This window comes from Sus scrofa, chromosome 2 (assembly GCF_054392235.1).
Source record: "Sus scrofa isolate SSC_HxYL_T2T_F1_AM1 chromosome 2, Sscrofa_HxYL_maternal_Yorkshire_Landrace_v2.0, whole genome shotgun sequence".
NCBI classification, from domain to species: domain Eukaryota; kingdom Metazoa; phylum Chordata; class Mammalia; order Artiodactyla; family Suidae; genus Sus; species Sus scrofa.
In genome coordinates this window covers 79,541,478-79,555,807 of record NC_139384.1, presented here as the reverse complement: position 1 = coordinate 79,555,807, position 14,330 = coordinate 79,541,478, and the positions used below count along the sequence as shown (strand labels likewise).

The 14,330-nt window shown below is 54.0% G+C and overlaps 2 protein-coding genes across 2 annotated transcripts; both read right to left on the bottom strand.

Moving 5' to 3' along the window:
• Positions 1-66: 66 nt before the first annotated feature.
• Positions 67-1,248, bottom strand: ICAM4 (intercellular adhesion molecule 4). Its single transcript, XM_003123246.6, has 3 exons — positions 838-1,248; positions 414-719; positions 67-277 (listed from the first exon to the last, which is right to left on the bottom strand). The coding sequence occupies exons 1-3, from the start codon at positions 1,229-1,231 to the stop codon at positions 159-161; spliced, it is 819 nt and encodes a 272-aa protein (XP_003123294.3). The 5' UTR covers positions 1,232-1,248; the 3' UTR covers positions 67-158.
• A 1,151-nt stretch (positions 1,249-2,399) lies between these two features.
• ICAM1 (intercellular adhesion molecule 1) lies at positions 2,400-13,006 on the bottom strand. The gene is given in 7 exon segments (NM_213816.1): positions 2,400-3,365; positions 3,448-3,696; positions 3,847-4,101; positions 4,188-4,475; positions 4,853-5,158; positions 11,056-11,319; positions 12,899-13,006. Coding segments are annotated over 7 exon segments (1,614 nt in total). The 5' UTR covers positions 12,978-13,006; the 3' UTR covers positions 2,400-3,192.
• Positions 13,007-14,330: the final 1,324 nt, after the last annotated feature.

Sequence of the window (14,330 nt, the reverse complement as noted above, 5' to 3'; positions counted from 1 at the left end):
AAAAACAAGACCACTTGGTTAGAGGAGGTGCGCTAATGGGGGACCTTTATGCCCAAGGGTAGAAGCTGGCTGAGGAAGACTTTATTGATCCAGGCAAGGTTCCACAAATTGTTCCAGATTCCTTTTTCCTCCAGCTCAGCCAGCATGGACCACTGCCTCTACCTCTGAGACTGTATCAGTAGGTACTTATGCATGCAAAGGATGCCCATGACAAGAAGGATTCCCACAAGGGCTGCGATGGAGGTGAAGGCCAAGGCTTTGGACGCAGGGCTCCAAGCTGGGGGTGGAAGGGGAGAATTAGGAACAGAGCACTTGCAGATGTGAGGACCCACATGGACATGCTTTCGCTTGGCCCGCACCTCTTGGGGTCATAACCCTTCTCTACTCCTCCCAGGATTATAAGGGTGCCTCACCGAAAACTGGCAGCGTCATGGGTGCCGAACTACTGAGGACCACCAGGCCGTCGAGATTGAGGCGGGCGTGGCAGGTAACAGGCTGCCCAAAGTCACCGGGCCTGACGCTTAACGCGTATGTCAGCGTCACGTTGGCCAGATGTAGGCTGGTGAAGCGCTTCAGGCTCTCGGAGTAGATGACCTGGCCCCCGCGCCTCAGAGTCACCACAAGGAAGCCCACCGGGAACACGTGCGTCACATGGCAGCGCAGAGTGTACTCGCCGCCTGCTAAGACCGGAGGCTCCAGGATCACGCTGCGTGGCTGTTCTAAAGCAAGAGGGGGCCGCTAGGCAAGGTCTGAGGGCTCCCCCTAGCGCGACTGTCAACTACCCCCGCTCCATCCCCCTCCCCGCACCCCAGCCCGGCCTAAGCCCCTGTCCCTCACTGTAGGCGGTAATCCTGGCGGTCGCCCCCCGAGTTTCTCCGGCGCAGGTGACGAAGCAGTGCACATCGGAGCTCCAGGCCCTCACATCCAGCAGCTGGTAGGATACCCAACGTGGTCCACTGAGCGTCTCCCCCCGCCGCAGCTCGGTGTGGAGGCTGGAACCCTCTGGTTGCGGGCAGCTGCTGCTGCAGTTGAGCCACACTGAGCCCCCCGGCGGCACGGCCTTGAACTCGGGACTGATGAGCACCCAGAAAAGTGCTGAGGTCTCCGAGGGCGCGGGAGAACTGCCTCCGGGGCCGTGCGACCGCGCACTCCGGCGCCTCCGCGCGCTCCCGCCTCGCGGGGAAGAGGGCGACAGCAAAAGCAGAACCAAGAGGAGGAACAGAGACCCCATGGCAAAAAGCCCGGACTGAGGGGCCCCGCGCCAGGGAGCCAAGGCTGGCTCTGGAGATAAGGAGGCCCGAAGCACCGCCTCTTCAGCCCCACCCGGGCACGTGGGAGAAAGACGGAGTTTCCGAGGGGCCCAGGGGCCTTGGCAGTAAAATCGCCTGCTCCCATGGCTTAAGAATAGGATCCTAGGAGTTCCCGTCGTGGTGCAGTGGTTAACGAATCCGACTAGGAACCATGAGGTTGCAGGTTCGATCCCTGCCCTTGCTCAGTGGGTTAACGATCCGGCGTTGCCGTGAGCCGTGGTGTAGGTTGCAGACGCGGCTGGGATCCCGCAGTTGCTGTGGCTCTGGCGTAGGCCGGTGGCTACAGCTCCGATATGACCCCTAGCCTGGGAACCTCCATATGCCGCGAGAGCGGCCCAAGAAATAGCAAAAAGACCAAAAAAAAAAAAAAAAAAAAAAAAAGGGATCCTAGACCCCATCCAAAACCAAACGTTGTATTTTTTTTTTTTTTCTGGAGAGAGGTCTTTAATTTTCAGTCCCAAAAGGCCCTAATATACCCCAGATTTGGATTATAGCTTGAGGGTTGGGCCTTGAACCAGCAGCCTATTCTTGGGACAGGAAGTGGGAGGACAGGCTAGAAAGGACTCCAGCTGGAGGAAACACTTCCCATCAATTCACACAAGGCTGGGAGGATGAAATAGCTTTATTAGTACAAGGGAGAGGATTCCAGAGCCCAGCGGGGTTCTCCTAGGCCTCTCCTCCCCACTGCTTGCAGGACCCTCATCCACGCAGGAATCTGGAGCCTTAGAGTGTTCTGTTTTTGCAATGTCCTACTGAGACAGAAACAAGTAGGACAAGAAAGGGGCACGCGGGGGTTGGGCATAGTTTACTGGGACTCCATGGTTTAGCTATCAAGGAGTGAGCACCCATATTTAGGCATGTCACCAGGTGTTATTGTGAGCACTGGCAGAGATGAATATGGATGGAGAGGTGGCTAACAGAGGTCAGTGCCAGTGCTGGGGCATAAGGGCTCAGTGGATCATCTCCGGGCATGGCACCAGCTAAATCATGTCACCATTGCTAGCCCCTTTCTGGGAGAAAGCAGCTTGGACAATAGGGTAGGAAATTCTAGCGCTACTTGATCTTTTTTGCCAGGCACTCTTTTTTTTTTTTTTTTTTTGCCATACTCACAGCATATGGAAATTCCTAGGCCAGGGATCGAACCTAAGCCACAGCTGCAACCTGTGACACAACTGTGGCAATGCCAAATCCTTCACCCACTGCACCACACAAGAACTTCCTTCAGGCACTCTTGTGCAGTGCACAGCCACTACAACTGTACCTGGCAACCCTGAATGAGATTAGACTGAGAAGCAAATCCTTGTTTACCACTCCAGCCCATGTAAAAGGAACTCAATAAATAGCTGGTAGAAGAACAAATGAATAAATATGTCATCATCAGGAGCTGGGGATAGTCAGCAGACAGCAGTGCCGGAACCGGGCATCTGTCGGAGAAAGTGTTGAGACTTGTGTTTCAATACTGCACGTGTCTGTGCAGGGCCACTTGTCTCTTAGGACTGCAGGACCTCAGCACATGCAGCGGTGGGTGAGTTTCAATGTTTCCCAGTTGTGTGTTTCCATGTTGGAGGTCAAGGATTCCATCACACACCTTCTGGTCAGGTCAGACTTCGACACCCCTCACAATCATGTTGAATCTCACCCCCTCCTCCTGGCTCAGTGCTGTGGCTACAGGTCAGGTGTGAGGCCTGGGGGTGGGGTCATAAGTACGCAGGTGTCATGACACCAGATGCTGTCTGTATCCTGACTGAGGCCTCTATCCTGTCCTCTGGCATCCTGGGAAGGTGGGTACAGCTTCCATGGTGTATGACCACCATTGTTTGATGCAGCCCCGCTCGTCCCAGTGTGGGAGGGGGTGCTGAGGAGGTCCTGCCCTGGATCAGGTTCAAGGCGGCGAGGCTGGTGTGCTAAGTTTCATGGCTGCATTTTCCTGGGCCTTCTGTAGCTCATACTTCTGGATCTTCCGCTGGTAGTTATAGATGTAAGCGGCGACGCCAACACTGCCCAAGATAGCCACGGCTGCCACCGGAATGATGATGACCATGTTATTCTGGTTGTCTGTGGGGAAGACAGGAGGGCAGTGAGGGTTATGCTGGCCTCACTGGCCCAGCCCTGCCCAGTCCTGAACCCTGGCACTCACGGATCACGTTCACGACCACGACTCGGGTGGCCACACCGCGAGAGCTGGTGGCCTGACATTGGTAGGTGCCTGTAATCTCCCGCTTGACAGGCCCCAGGTCTCCGGTGGGCAGCAAAGCCCCGTCCCCTTCCCGGCGACAGATCAGCTTGGGGGTTGGGTTCCCCCTGGCCTGGCACGTCAGGGTCTGGTGGGAGCCTTCTGGCCACGTCCAGTTTCCTGGGCAATCCCTCTCGTCTAGCCGGGGTCCATCTGAAGAAACAGCAAGATGAGGGATGGGGGCCAGGTAATAGGACACCACTCACCATCTAGGACCGGAGGGCTTGGGTAGGAATCTGGGGAGAGGGTGAGGGAGAGGTGGGCCTTGGAGGTTAGGGGTCATTGTCCAGAGACCCCACTTACACAGGACACTGAGCACCTGGGTCTGGTTCTTGTATAGCACATGCCCAGCCACCGTCAGGGCAGCAGAGCAGGAGAAGCTTCGCCCATGGTCCTCAGCGCTGACATTCAGCTTCAATTGGGCCCTCTGGCTGGGGGTCTCTGCTGGAACCTCGTTCAGTGTCACCACAGCTTCACCGTGGGCCTGGCACTCTATGCTCACTGTAGTCCCTTCTGAGACCTCAGGCTCGCTCAGGGTCAGGTTGGGAGGTGGGAAGCCTGGAGGAGGGGCAAGACACAGTTGTGAGCCCCGCCCCTGGTGTGAGCCCCGCCCCCTCAGAAGCCCTACCAGGGTTTCTACTTACTGTAGAAGGTCACATTCTTCTTTGTCACCACCTTCTCGTCTGCCAGCATTATCTCACATACCAGGTACTGGGTGCCCTGCTCCTTCTCGGTTCCATTGATCCAGGTCTTGGCCAGGAGGGAGTCGCCATTATGCGTGATTGTTAGTGGCGGCCTGTGGTCCCCCCTCGCCAGGTGGACCGTAGCCTCTGAGGCTGGGAACAGTCCATCCAAGGAACAGTTCACAGAAACGGGTGTGCCCACTTCCACAAGCTCAGGGGTAGCAAGGTGTGGGTGGGTGGCTGGCAGGACTGGAGAGAGAGAGAGAGAGGGTGGATGGAACTTGAGAGGGACCAGACATCTTATAGCCCCTTCCTGGAGGAGTTTCACTCCCTCCCCTGGAATACCATCTTCTCTGGCAACTGTGGCCAGGGTCACCCTTGTCCCAGGACACATGCACCTCTTGCCCCGGGTCACAGCCTTCTCAGAAGATCCTGCAGTCCAGGCACCCTATCTCAGAACACGCCACCCCAGAGGCCAAGAACATGCTCTTCCCAGAAGCCTTTGCAGGCTGGGTGGCCACCTTCTCAGCACCTTCATGGCCAGTTCCTCTCCTTCCTAGGAACCCTGCACCCCAAGCAGGAACCACCCCCATCCCATCCTCTCTGCTGGCTCCCCATTGTCTCACCATAAGTTTGGAGCTTCAAGGGGGCCGAGCTGTTCCAAAACAGTTCCAGCCCCTGGGGCTGCAGGTTCAGCTCAGTGCGACAAGAGAAATTGGCACCGTGGTCCTTTCTGCTGGCCAGCATCCGGAACGTGACATTGGCAGGCTCCTCCATCCCCACTGACTGCCTGAACAGCTCCTCCTCCCCCCGGAACAGCACCGCAGAGAGGTTGGTCCGGGGTGCGCCGCCTGACACTTGGCAGCTCAGGTTGAAGTGCTGGCCCTCGCGCTGCCACGACAAGTTAGCCAGTTTCACATACTCCGGGAACCCTGGAGGGGGTGGTGGAGGGAGTGTGGTATGAACCGGACAGCCTGGCTGCCTGCCCACAGGGGTGGGGGGGGGGCCCTGGCTACACCTGCTTAGGAAGTCTTACCTCTCTCTCCCCCAAACACACCCCAAACCACCTAAGCCAGACAGGAATGTTAAGGGCTTCAGGATAAACTGGTGAGAAATCCCCAAGTGGCTGTGAAGGGGGACAAACAAGTCTTTATTCACGGCAGAATCTAAGAGTGAAAATCGGGAAAGAACTTCCATGTCTATTACCAGGAGTCCCAGCAAATAAATACAGTACATTACTTTTTAAACTTTTTTTTTCTTTTTTGGGGGGGCTGTACAAGCAGCATATGGAAGTTCCTGGACTAGGGGTCAAATTAGAGCTGCAGCTGCCAGCCTACGCCACAGCCACAGCCACCCCAGATCGAAGCTGCATCTGTAACCTATACCACAGCTCACGGTAACACCAGATTTTTGAGCGAGGCCACTGAGCAAGGCCATGGATCAAACCAGCATCCTCATGGACCCTTTGTTGGGTTCTTAACCTGCTGAGCCACAAACACAGTACATTTAAGCTTTCCAGTCTCTAGATATTGTTGTAAAAAGACTCCCAGTCTCTATTCTTTTTTTGGCCTTATTTTTTTCCATAGCATCCCTCACCTCTGACATACAAGATCATCTACTCAGTTTACTTACTTCTTCTCTATTTCTGCCATGGTAAGTTAGCCCAGGAGGGCAAGGATCTTTGTTTTGTTGCCGGTTGTGTCTTTGGCCCACAATAGGCACTCTATGTTTGTAGAAAGAACAAGGTTGAGCCACTCACATTGACTTAAGGCCCCCCCCCCTTTATTTTTGGGAACTATGGCATGCAGAAGTTCCCAGGCCATGGATGGAACACACACCATATCAGTGATCAGAGCCACAGCAGTGACAACACTGGATACTTAATCCATCAGGAAACTCCCTGACTACAAGGCCTTTCAGGAGCCTATTCTCTCTTTTTCTTTCTCTCTTTCTTTCTCTCTTTCTTTCTTTCTTTCTCTCTTTCTTTCTTTCTTTCTTTCTTTCTTTCTTTCTTTCTTTCTTTCTTTCTTTCTTTCTTTCTTTCTTTCTCTCTCCCTTCCTTCCTTCCTTCCTTCCTTCCTTCCTTCCTTTCTTTGTCTTTTTAGGGCCACACCTTCGGGCATATGTAAGTTCCCAGGCTAGGGGTCGAATCAGAGCTGCAGCAACCAGGCTACACCACAGCCACAGCAATGCTGGATCCCAGCTGCCTCTGCGACCTACACCACAGCTTACGGCAACACCGGGTCCTCAACCCAATGAGCAAGGCCAGGGATTGAACCTGAATCTTCAAGGATACTGGTTGGGTTCACTACCACTGAGCCACAAAGGGAAGTCCAGGAGCTTTTTTTTTTTTTTTTTTTTGGTCTTTTTGTCTTTGTTGTTGTTGTTGTTGTTGTTGCTATTTCTTGGGCCGCTCCCGCGGCATATGGAGGTTCCCAGGCTAGGGGTCGAATCGGAGCTGTAGCCACCGGCCTACGCCAGAGCCACAGCAACATGGGATCCGAATCGAGTCTGCAACCTACACCACAGCTCACGGCAACGCCGGATCCTTAACCCACTGAGCAAGGGCAGGGACCGAACCCGCAACCTCATAGTTCCTAGTCGGATTCATTAACCACTGCGCCACAACAGGAACTCCCAGGAGCTTATTTTTAAGGGGAAGAAGTTCCTGAATGAGCTGTGTGATCCCCTGAAATGTCAAAAAGCTAACAACAAACTACAAACGCTCAAAACGAAACCCTGAATATTCCCAGAAAACACAACACGTGGGCTTGGTTCCTATAGACCCAGGTCTCCATTCTGCATGAGGTAACAGAATTCCAAGCCTGGACTGCCAGTGGAAACTGCCAGCAGAGCCTCGGTAAGTTACAGCTTAGCCCTGTATCCCACCTCAGATTCTCCAGGGAGGGGTCTTGAGGCCTTCCACTTCTGTTTCCTTCTCAAGAGTCCCTGAAATGTCACTTGGCAGTGCTGTTAAAGTATCGGGAGCCTGCAGTTGATTCACAGCTTTTCTTCTTCTTTCTTTTTTTTTTTTTTAATTTTATTTTATGGCCACACCCACAGCATATGGAAGTTCCTGGGCCAGGCATTGAATCCAAGCTGCAGCTGTGACCTACGCCGCAGCTGCCACAATGCCAGATCCTTTGACCCACTAGGTGGAGCCAGGGATCAAACTTGCACCTCTGCAGCGACTGGAGCTGCTGCAGTCAGGTTCTTAACCTACTGTGCCACAGCGAGAACTTCTCCCTGCTTCTTTGCTATGGCCTGTGGGGGAGTGACATTGCCACTGGAACAGCTCCAGTCCTCAGGGCTACAGAAACAAAGCCTCAGTTTTCTAAGCTGTAAATTGCAGCGAATGAAGGTAGGGGTATTATTAATCCAGTTAAAAAGTTAAAAGAATGACTGTAAATGGGCATGAGGTTACTTTTTAAGGTGATAGATTGGTTCTTAATGAGGTTGTGGTTGCACAACTCTATAAATACCCCTAAATTCATTGCACTGACACTACAAGCTGTTAAAAAAAAAGGCTGAGAAAACCCTTCAACATCAAACTCTTACCTCTGACCACCTGCTACAAACCCCAACTTGCAGAGCCAGAGGCCCCCTCAAACCACAGCCCCCAAATGGAACTCACATTTCTGAGCCCAGCTCCTCCCCCTGAAGGCCAGACTGGGGGAGGAGGAATTGCCTGTACCTCGCCTTGACTCCTCATCTTTAGTCCCTTGCTAAGTCCTGGTCATTCCATTGTTCAAATATTTGTCTGCCACCCCTCCCCTTCTTGGAAGCAGCCACAGCCCACAACATGTGTGACCTGGAGTGGATCCATGGCCAGCTGCTCTCTGGGTTCCTGTAAGGCCAGCCTTTTTTTTTTCCTTTTCTTTTTTGGCCACCCCAAAGCATCGGCTATATGGAGTTCCTGGCCCAGGGATCAGATCTGAGCCACAGTTGTAACCTATGTCACAGCTGTGGCAATGCCAGATCTTTAACCCACTGTGCTGGGCTAGGGATGGAACCTGTGTCCTGGCACTGCAGAGACACCACCAATCCTCTTACACCACAGTGGGAACTCCAGGCCAGCCTTCTGGATCTTCTCTCTTGATACCTGGTCTGCTCACACACCCTCCATGGCTCCCTATGACCCTAAAGAGAAGGTCTTAAGCTCCTCAGCCTGAGGTTCAGGTCCTGACAAATATGGCTCCCACCACACCAATCTGTTGATATTCAGGGCCTCTTGCCTTCCCACCTCCAGATCGGCACGTTTCTCCACTCTGAACCTTTGCTCAGGCTGTTCCTTCTGTCTAGAATGCCTGTCTTTACCAACTCCTACACATCCTTCAAGGCCTACTGAGGGATCACCTCCTGCAGGAGTTAGGACTCTTCCTAGACAAAGCTCAGCCACCCAGAGATTCTCCCTTATCTTTACAGTGGGGGTGAGGCAGGACCAAGCTAGAGTGTCTCCTAGGTGACCCCTTGTGACTGTGTGCGGCCCTCTGCTCCATTTCCCAGAGGTGGAAAGCCTGGCACCCAAAGTCACAGAGAGAGAAACACGTGGCAGAGCCAGGACTCAAACCTGGAGGGTTGGGCTTTCAACTCTCAGGCTGAGATGGGGAAAGGTCCTGTGAGGAAGTTTCCTGGGGCTTTTCAGAGGCCACTGGGAATGTTTGGGAACTTCTCTCACCCAGTTAAGAGCCGCTCAAACATCCTCCAAGACAGAAGCAAAGCTGATATTTGCCCAAAGGCTTCTTTTGCTCAGACACCATGAAGGCAGAATGTCCTTCAGACTCTACTGCATCATTAGACCTTTCTGAGGTGGTCTCGTGAAAAATCAGTCAGGAGGCCATGCGTTCCTCTGCCCCACCCCAACACACACACCAGGGTTACCCATTCGTGAGGGCCATGCTGGGACTGGAATCTAAGACTGTCTCAAGACCAGTCTGCCAGTTCTCTCCCTTCCTTCCTTTTTCTTTCTTTCTGCCATGCCTATGGGATGCAAAAGGTCCTGAGCCAGGGATCGAACCCTCACCACAGCAGTAACAACACCAGATCCTTAACCCACTGAGTCACCAAGGAACTCCGCCAGTTCTCCTTCGTTCTTCCTTTTTTATTTTGTTTTGCTTTAATGTGAATTTCATTTATCTCTTTATTGCCTATGGTTATGCTAACTAATTCTCACACCTCAAAATGTCCAAAGTGATGGTGCTCTCTTGTGGCACAGTGAGTTGAGGATCCAACATCGTCACTGCAGCATCTCCGGTCACTGCTGTGGCATGGTTTCAATCCCTGGCCTGGGAACTTCCACAAGACCAGGGAGCAGCAAAAAAAAAAAAAAAAAAAAAAAGAGTCCAAAGTGAAAAAAAGGCACACAGAGAAAACTAACCTCCTGCCCTCTCCCAGAACCCCCCAGGTTCCTTCCTCACAGTCAGCTCACATTGTCATGTCTTGCCTTTCCTTTCAGGGCTCTTTAATGCAGAAACACAGCCTCCCTCACCTTGTCCCCATGGCTCCCTAACCCTATGGTTGGCATGCCACTCATTCCGAGCATACCTTCCTTCTTTTGAACTTGCCTGCACACCATGGAACTCATTCTCTTTCGGGACACAAGGAGCTTTTGTCTTATTCTTTTACATAGTTGCATACTATTCCACAGGAGGACTGTACCACCACTTATCTACCCAGCCCCCATATTTGAGTGGTTTACAAGCTTTTACCCTTCCAGATAAAGCTATGGTGAATAACTTCACAGCCCCTCATGTCTCTCATGGGCAGGGATGCCTAAAAGTTCACCTTTCAGGAGTGAGATTTCTGTGTCAAAGGACACACGCCTGTGACACTTTGAGGACTGATGCCTGCTTCCCCACTGGTGGGTTGTGCTTCTTTGCACCCCTGCACTGTCAGTAAAATCCCAGGACTGCCTGCTTCCTCAGACTCTTGCCAAAATGGCTGTTATCAATTTCTTGGATGGTTGCCACTACGTGAAAAATGCCATCTTGGAGTTCCCATTGTGGCTCAGCAGTACCGAATCTGCCTCGTCTCCAAGAGGATGAAGGTTCAATCACTGGCCTCACTCAGGGGGTTGAGGACCCAGCATTGCCATGACCAGTGGTGTAGGTGGCAGACGCAGCTCGAATCCTGAGATGCTGACTGTGGTGTAGACTAGCAGCTACAGCTCTAATTCGACCCTTAGCCTGAGAACTTCTATATGCCACAGGTGTGGCCCTAAAAAGACAAAAGAAAAAAGAAAGAAAATGCCATCTCAGGGCTAGTTTTAATTTGCATCTTTTTTTTTTTTTTCCTTTTTAGGGGTGCACTTGAGGCATAGGGAAGTCCCTGGGCTGGGGGTGGAATCAGAGCTGTGGCTGGCAGCATATGTCACAGCCACAGCAACACCAATCCAAGCCACATTTGCAAACCTCACTGAAGCTTGCATCAATGCTGGATCCTTAACCCACTGAGCGAGGCCAGGGATCGAACCTGAATCCTCATGGAGACTATGTCAGGTTCTTAACCCGATGAGCCACAACAGGAACTCCAACTTGCATCTTTTTCTAGAGTCAGATCTAGGACTTTGTCACATGTTTCAAGAGGCCTACAGAGCCAGCATTCTCAAATGTTCTGCATGCCCGTCCTTACTGTAAGGGCACACCCAAGGAAGTTCGAGGAAAGGTTCCAGATGATAATGAGGCTTTCCGAAAATGGGCCCATCTGCCTTTTCCATGAGACTCTGGCCCCACCACCAAGCAAAAAAGGCTGTCCCAGCCTGCTGGGGACTCCCTTGTCCACCTCCCCCAACCAGCCTGCCTCATCCAGCCCCCAGGTCCCAGGCACTCACAGTATACGGTGAGGTTCCCTTGAACTTGTGTCTGGTTTCCCTGACATACTGCATGGCAGAGTAGAGTGCCATCGTTTTCCACATTACTCAGTTCAAAAATCTTCCACTTGTCTCTGTGGTCCACTTCAGTCTTGTGCCAGTGAGTCTCTAGGCCAAAGCTGGTGATGTTTCCATCACAGGCAACACTGCAGTTCACCTTCATGGAGCCTCCTTTGGGTATGATGGTGTTTAGGGGCCACATTGAGATTTCAGCACCTCCAAGCCCTGCAACCAAAGGATAAGAGAGAGACCCACATTACAAATGGGGCTCATCAACATTACTGCCCCCAGCCCATGCTCCGTGCTGGGGACCAAGCCAGCCTTTGAACAAGACAAAAGTCTGCCTTCAGTGTGGGAGACAGAGAAACTCAGGAGCAAACAACATAATTAATAACTGATGCTCACAAGAGCTTTGGCGAAAATAAAACAGGGAGATAGAACAGACAGTGCCTTGGTGACAGGGTAATTTGTGAGCAGAGATCTGAATGATGAGCAGTGGGCTGGCCATCCAGAGGAAAGGGAAATGAGTTGCAGGCCAAATAACAGCAAATGCAAAGGTCCTGAGGCAGGGTGACTGGAGCAAAGAGTATGGGGAATTAACTGGGGTGAAAGGAAGTTAGGCAGATCATGCAAATAGGGTAAGAGGTGTTAAGGATAGTCTTCATTCTGTGAGCAATGAAGAGCCATGGAGGATTTTGGCAAAAGAAGGGCATGAATTCAGCATTCTTTTCCCTTCCAAGAGGTCAGGTGGAGGGAGTCAGTCCTCCAGGGATAAAGGACATCCAATCAGGCTGGCTCCTCATTCCCTTGGACAAGTGGTTTCCCCTCTCTGGGCCTCAATTTCTCCATCTGTAAGTTGGGTGACTATAGTCACCCCGCCTCCTGCTAATGCAAGTCACACCCAGCGCAGTGCAGGTAACAAGTGACTGCAGGTAAGAGGGAGGGGGGTTGTTGGGATAAGCTTCCTCAGACTGGGGTGCCTCCAAAGCGGAAAATAATGTCTGTCTGAGCCCCTCCCCTAGATCTCTTCCTTCAGCTTTGGGTCTCCTCCATTGGTGCGGAGATGTGTGGATAATTCTGGGATCATTCCCATTTCACAGACGGCAATGGTGAGGCCTGAAAAAGGGCGCTTACTCAGGTGAGAATGCGGGAGAACCCAGACGGAAATAGGGATCAGAACACTTTGTTGAGCTGGCAATCACAATGTCCATCTTTCATTCTCCTGCCACCCTCCCCCCCTTCTCCACCCCCACTCCCCCGACCCCAGGCGCAGCCGCCGGGGCATCCCACTGCTCAGCCTCTGCTCCCCGGGCAAGTCAGCCTTGGAATTCCCCTGAGCTGAGAGTCCTGGACTTCCCCCAGGGGCAGAGGGTGAGGAACAGAATGTACAAGGGTGTGTTGTGGCGGGGAGGGGGGGGGAAGTCCCCAGTCCAGGTAAGCTTGGCGAGGGGCTACATCTCTCCAAGCTCTGACCACCTCCTGGGGCCAGGGCACACCCCTTCCAGGTGGCCGCTATTAACTTCTCCATTTTATGGCTGAAAAACTGAGGCTCCTCTGGGAGGGGCAGTCCAGAGTCCCGAAGCCACAGATCGTGCCATAATGGAGGGTCTAGATTCGCACCCAGGGCTGTTGATTTTCAATCGGTGGCTCTAGCCCCAGTTTCCCATAGACAGCTCCCCAAAGTATGAGTGGCCTTATCCCCAAGCCTCCTACCTGGGGACAAGGTCCTCGCACCGCTCCCAGGGGCTTAGCTCGTATCCCGGAGAGCCCGCCCGACAGACGGCAGCCCCCACGCCCGACTCACCTGGGAGCAGAGCCCCAAGCAGGGGCAGGAGCAGGGCCAGGAGCGCAAGCTGGCCAGGATGGGTGGCGCCGGGAGCCATCGCGGAGGCGGCGGGGCGGACTAAGTGGCTCAGAGGCGTGTGGCGCGCACTGTGGCGCCGAGGGTCCTTTTATAGTGGCCCGCCACGGGGGGCCGAGGGGCGGTGCTCCCTTCCCGGAAACCTTGCGCTTTCCCCTCCCGAACGAGGGCTCCGGCATTTCCGCTGAGGGGGTGCCGGGGGCCGTGCCAGATTGTCCACCCGCCTCGCTGGCCGCTCAAGCACCGGAATTTCCCAACTGAAGTAAAGAGGGCTGCCTGGCGGAAGCGACCCGGCTGCAACTCGGGGGTTGCTCCCGGCGCTCGGGGCCCGGGGCCCTGGCTGGGCTAACCTTGATTGTAAGTTTACACTGCGTTTAGCGCTTTACTGAATGCTACCAACCACTCTGGACAGTAGGGACGGTTACTGCGTCCATTCCGTAGAGGGGTAAACAGAGGATCCGAGCTGCGAGGGCCTTCGAACTCGTCTGACTCCCCTGCGCGTTCAGGCCTCTTTAACCGAGTAGAGGCTCCCTCGCTTCGGTGGGGGCCCAGGAATCTTCCCCCAAGCGTTTCTCGTCCAAGGGTGCCCCTCCCCCAAGAGGCATGTTCCCCTCCCAGCTGACACCGAGATTTCCTGGGAAGCGCTGCAGGCACGGGCACCTCCAGGCGCCAGTGAACCCTGGGGGTGAGGACGCAAGCCTCATCACGTCTGCATCCCCCACGGATGGGCGCTCCCACCCCGCCGGGCCTCGCTTCCCCTTTTGGCCTCCGCCGCGTGAACGTCTTTAGTTTTCAGAAAAAGGAAGGAAGCCTCGTGGTCTTGACGCGTGGAACCCCTCCGCTGCAGTTCCCAGGCTCCGTGGAGAAACTGATGCCGCAGACATTGACTGCGAGAGGGGAGAGGGGGCGCTCGAACCATTGCCTTCTGCAGGGAAACTGAGGCAGCCGCTAGGTCCCAGAGTGGGGCGGGGAGAGGGAGTCCTCTGCGCGCAGCTCCCGAAACTCGAACCCCGGCCCCCAGCACTGTGCGAGTGTTTGTCCGGGCTTGTTCCATTAGGGCATTTCAGGGAAATGATGAGGCCCCGCGCCGCGTCTATAGGTCGCCCCCATGCCGCCCCACCCTAACCCCAAGGTCACCCCACACTATCCCCAGGGCCACGCCTGCGCGTGGGACCCCAAGATTCAGCATGCAGCTCGTCAAGGCTGTGGACCCTAGAGTCTCCAAGCGCGGAGCTCCGCCGCCTAAGTCTTCCTGTTGTGGGGGGAGCGTCGCGTCGCCATGGAGACCTACTGGGGCCAAAGAGGTCGAGCTGCAGAAAGGGAAGGGAGGGGGGCCCTCAGGGACGCTAGAACCCTTCCTCCAAGGGAAGGGGCT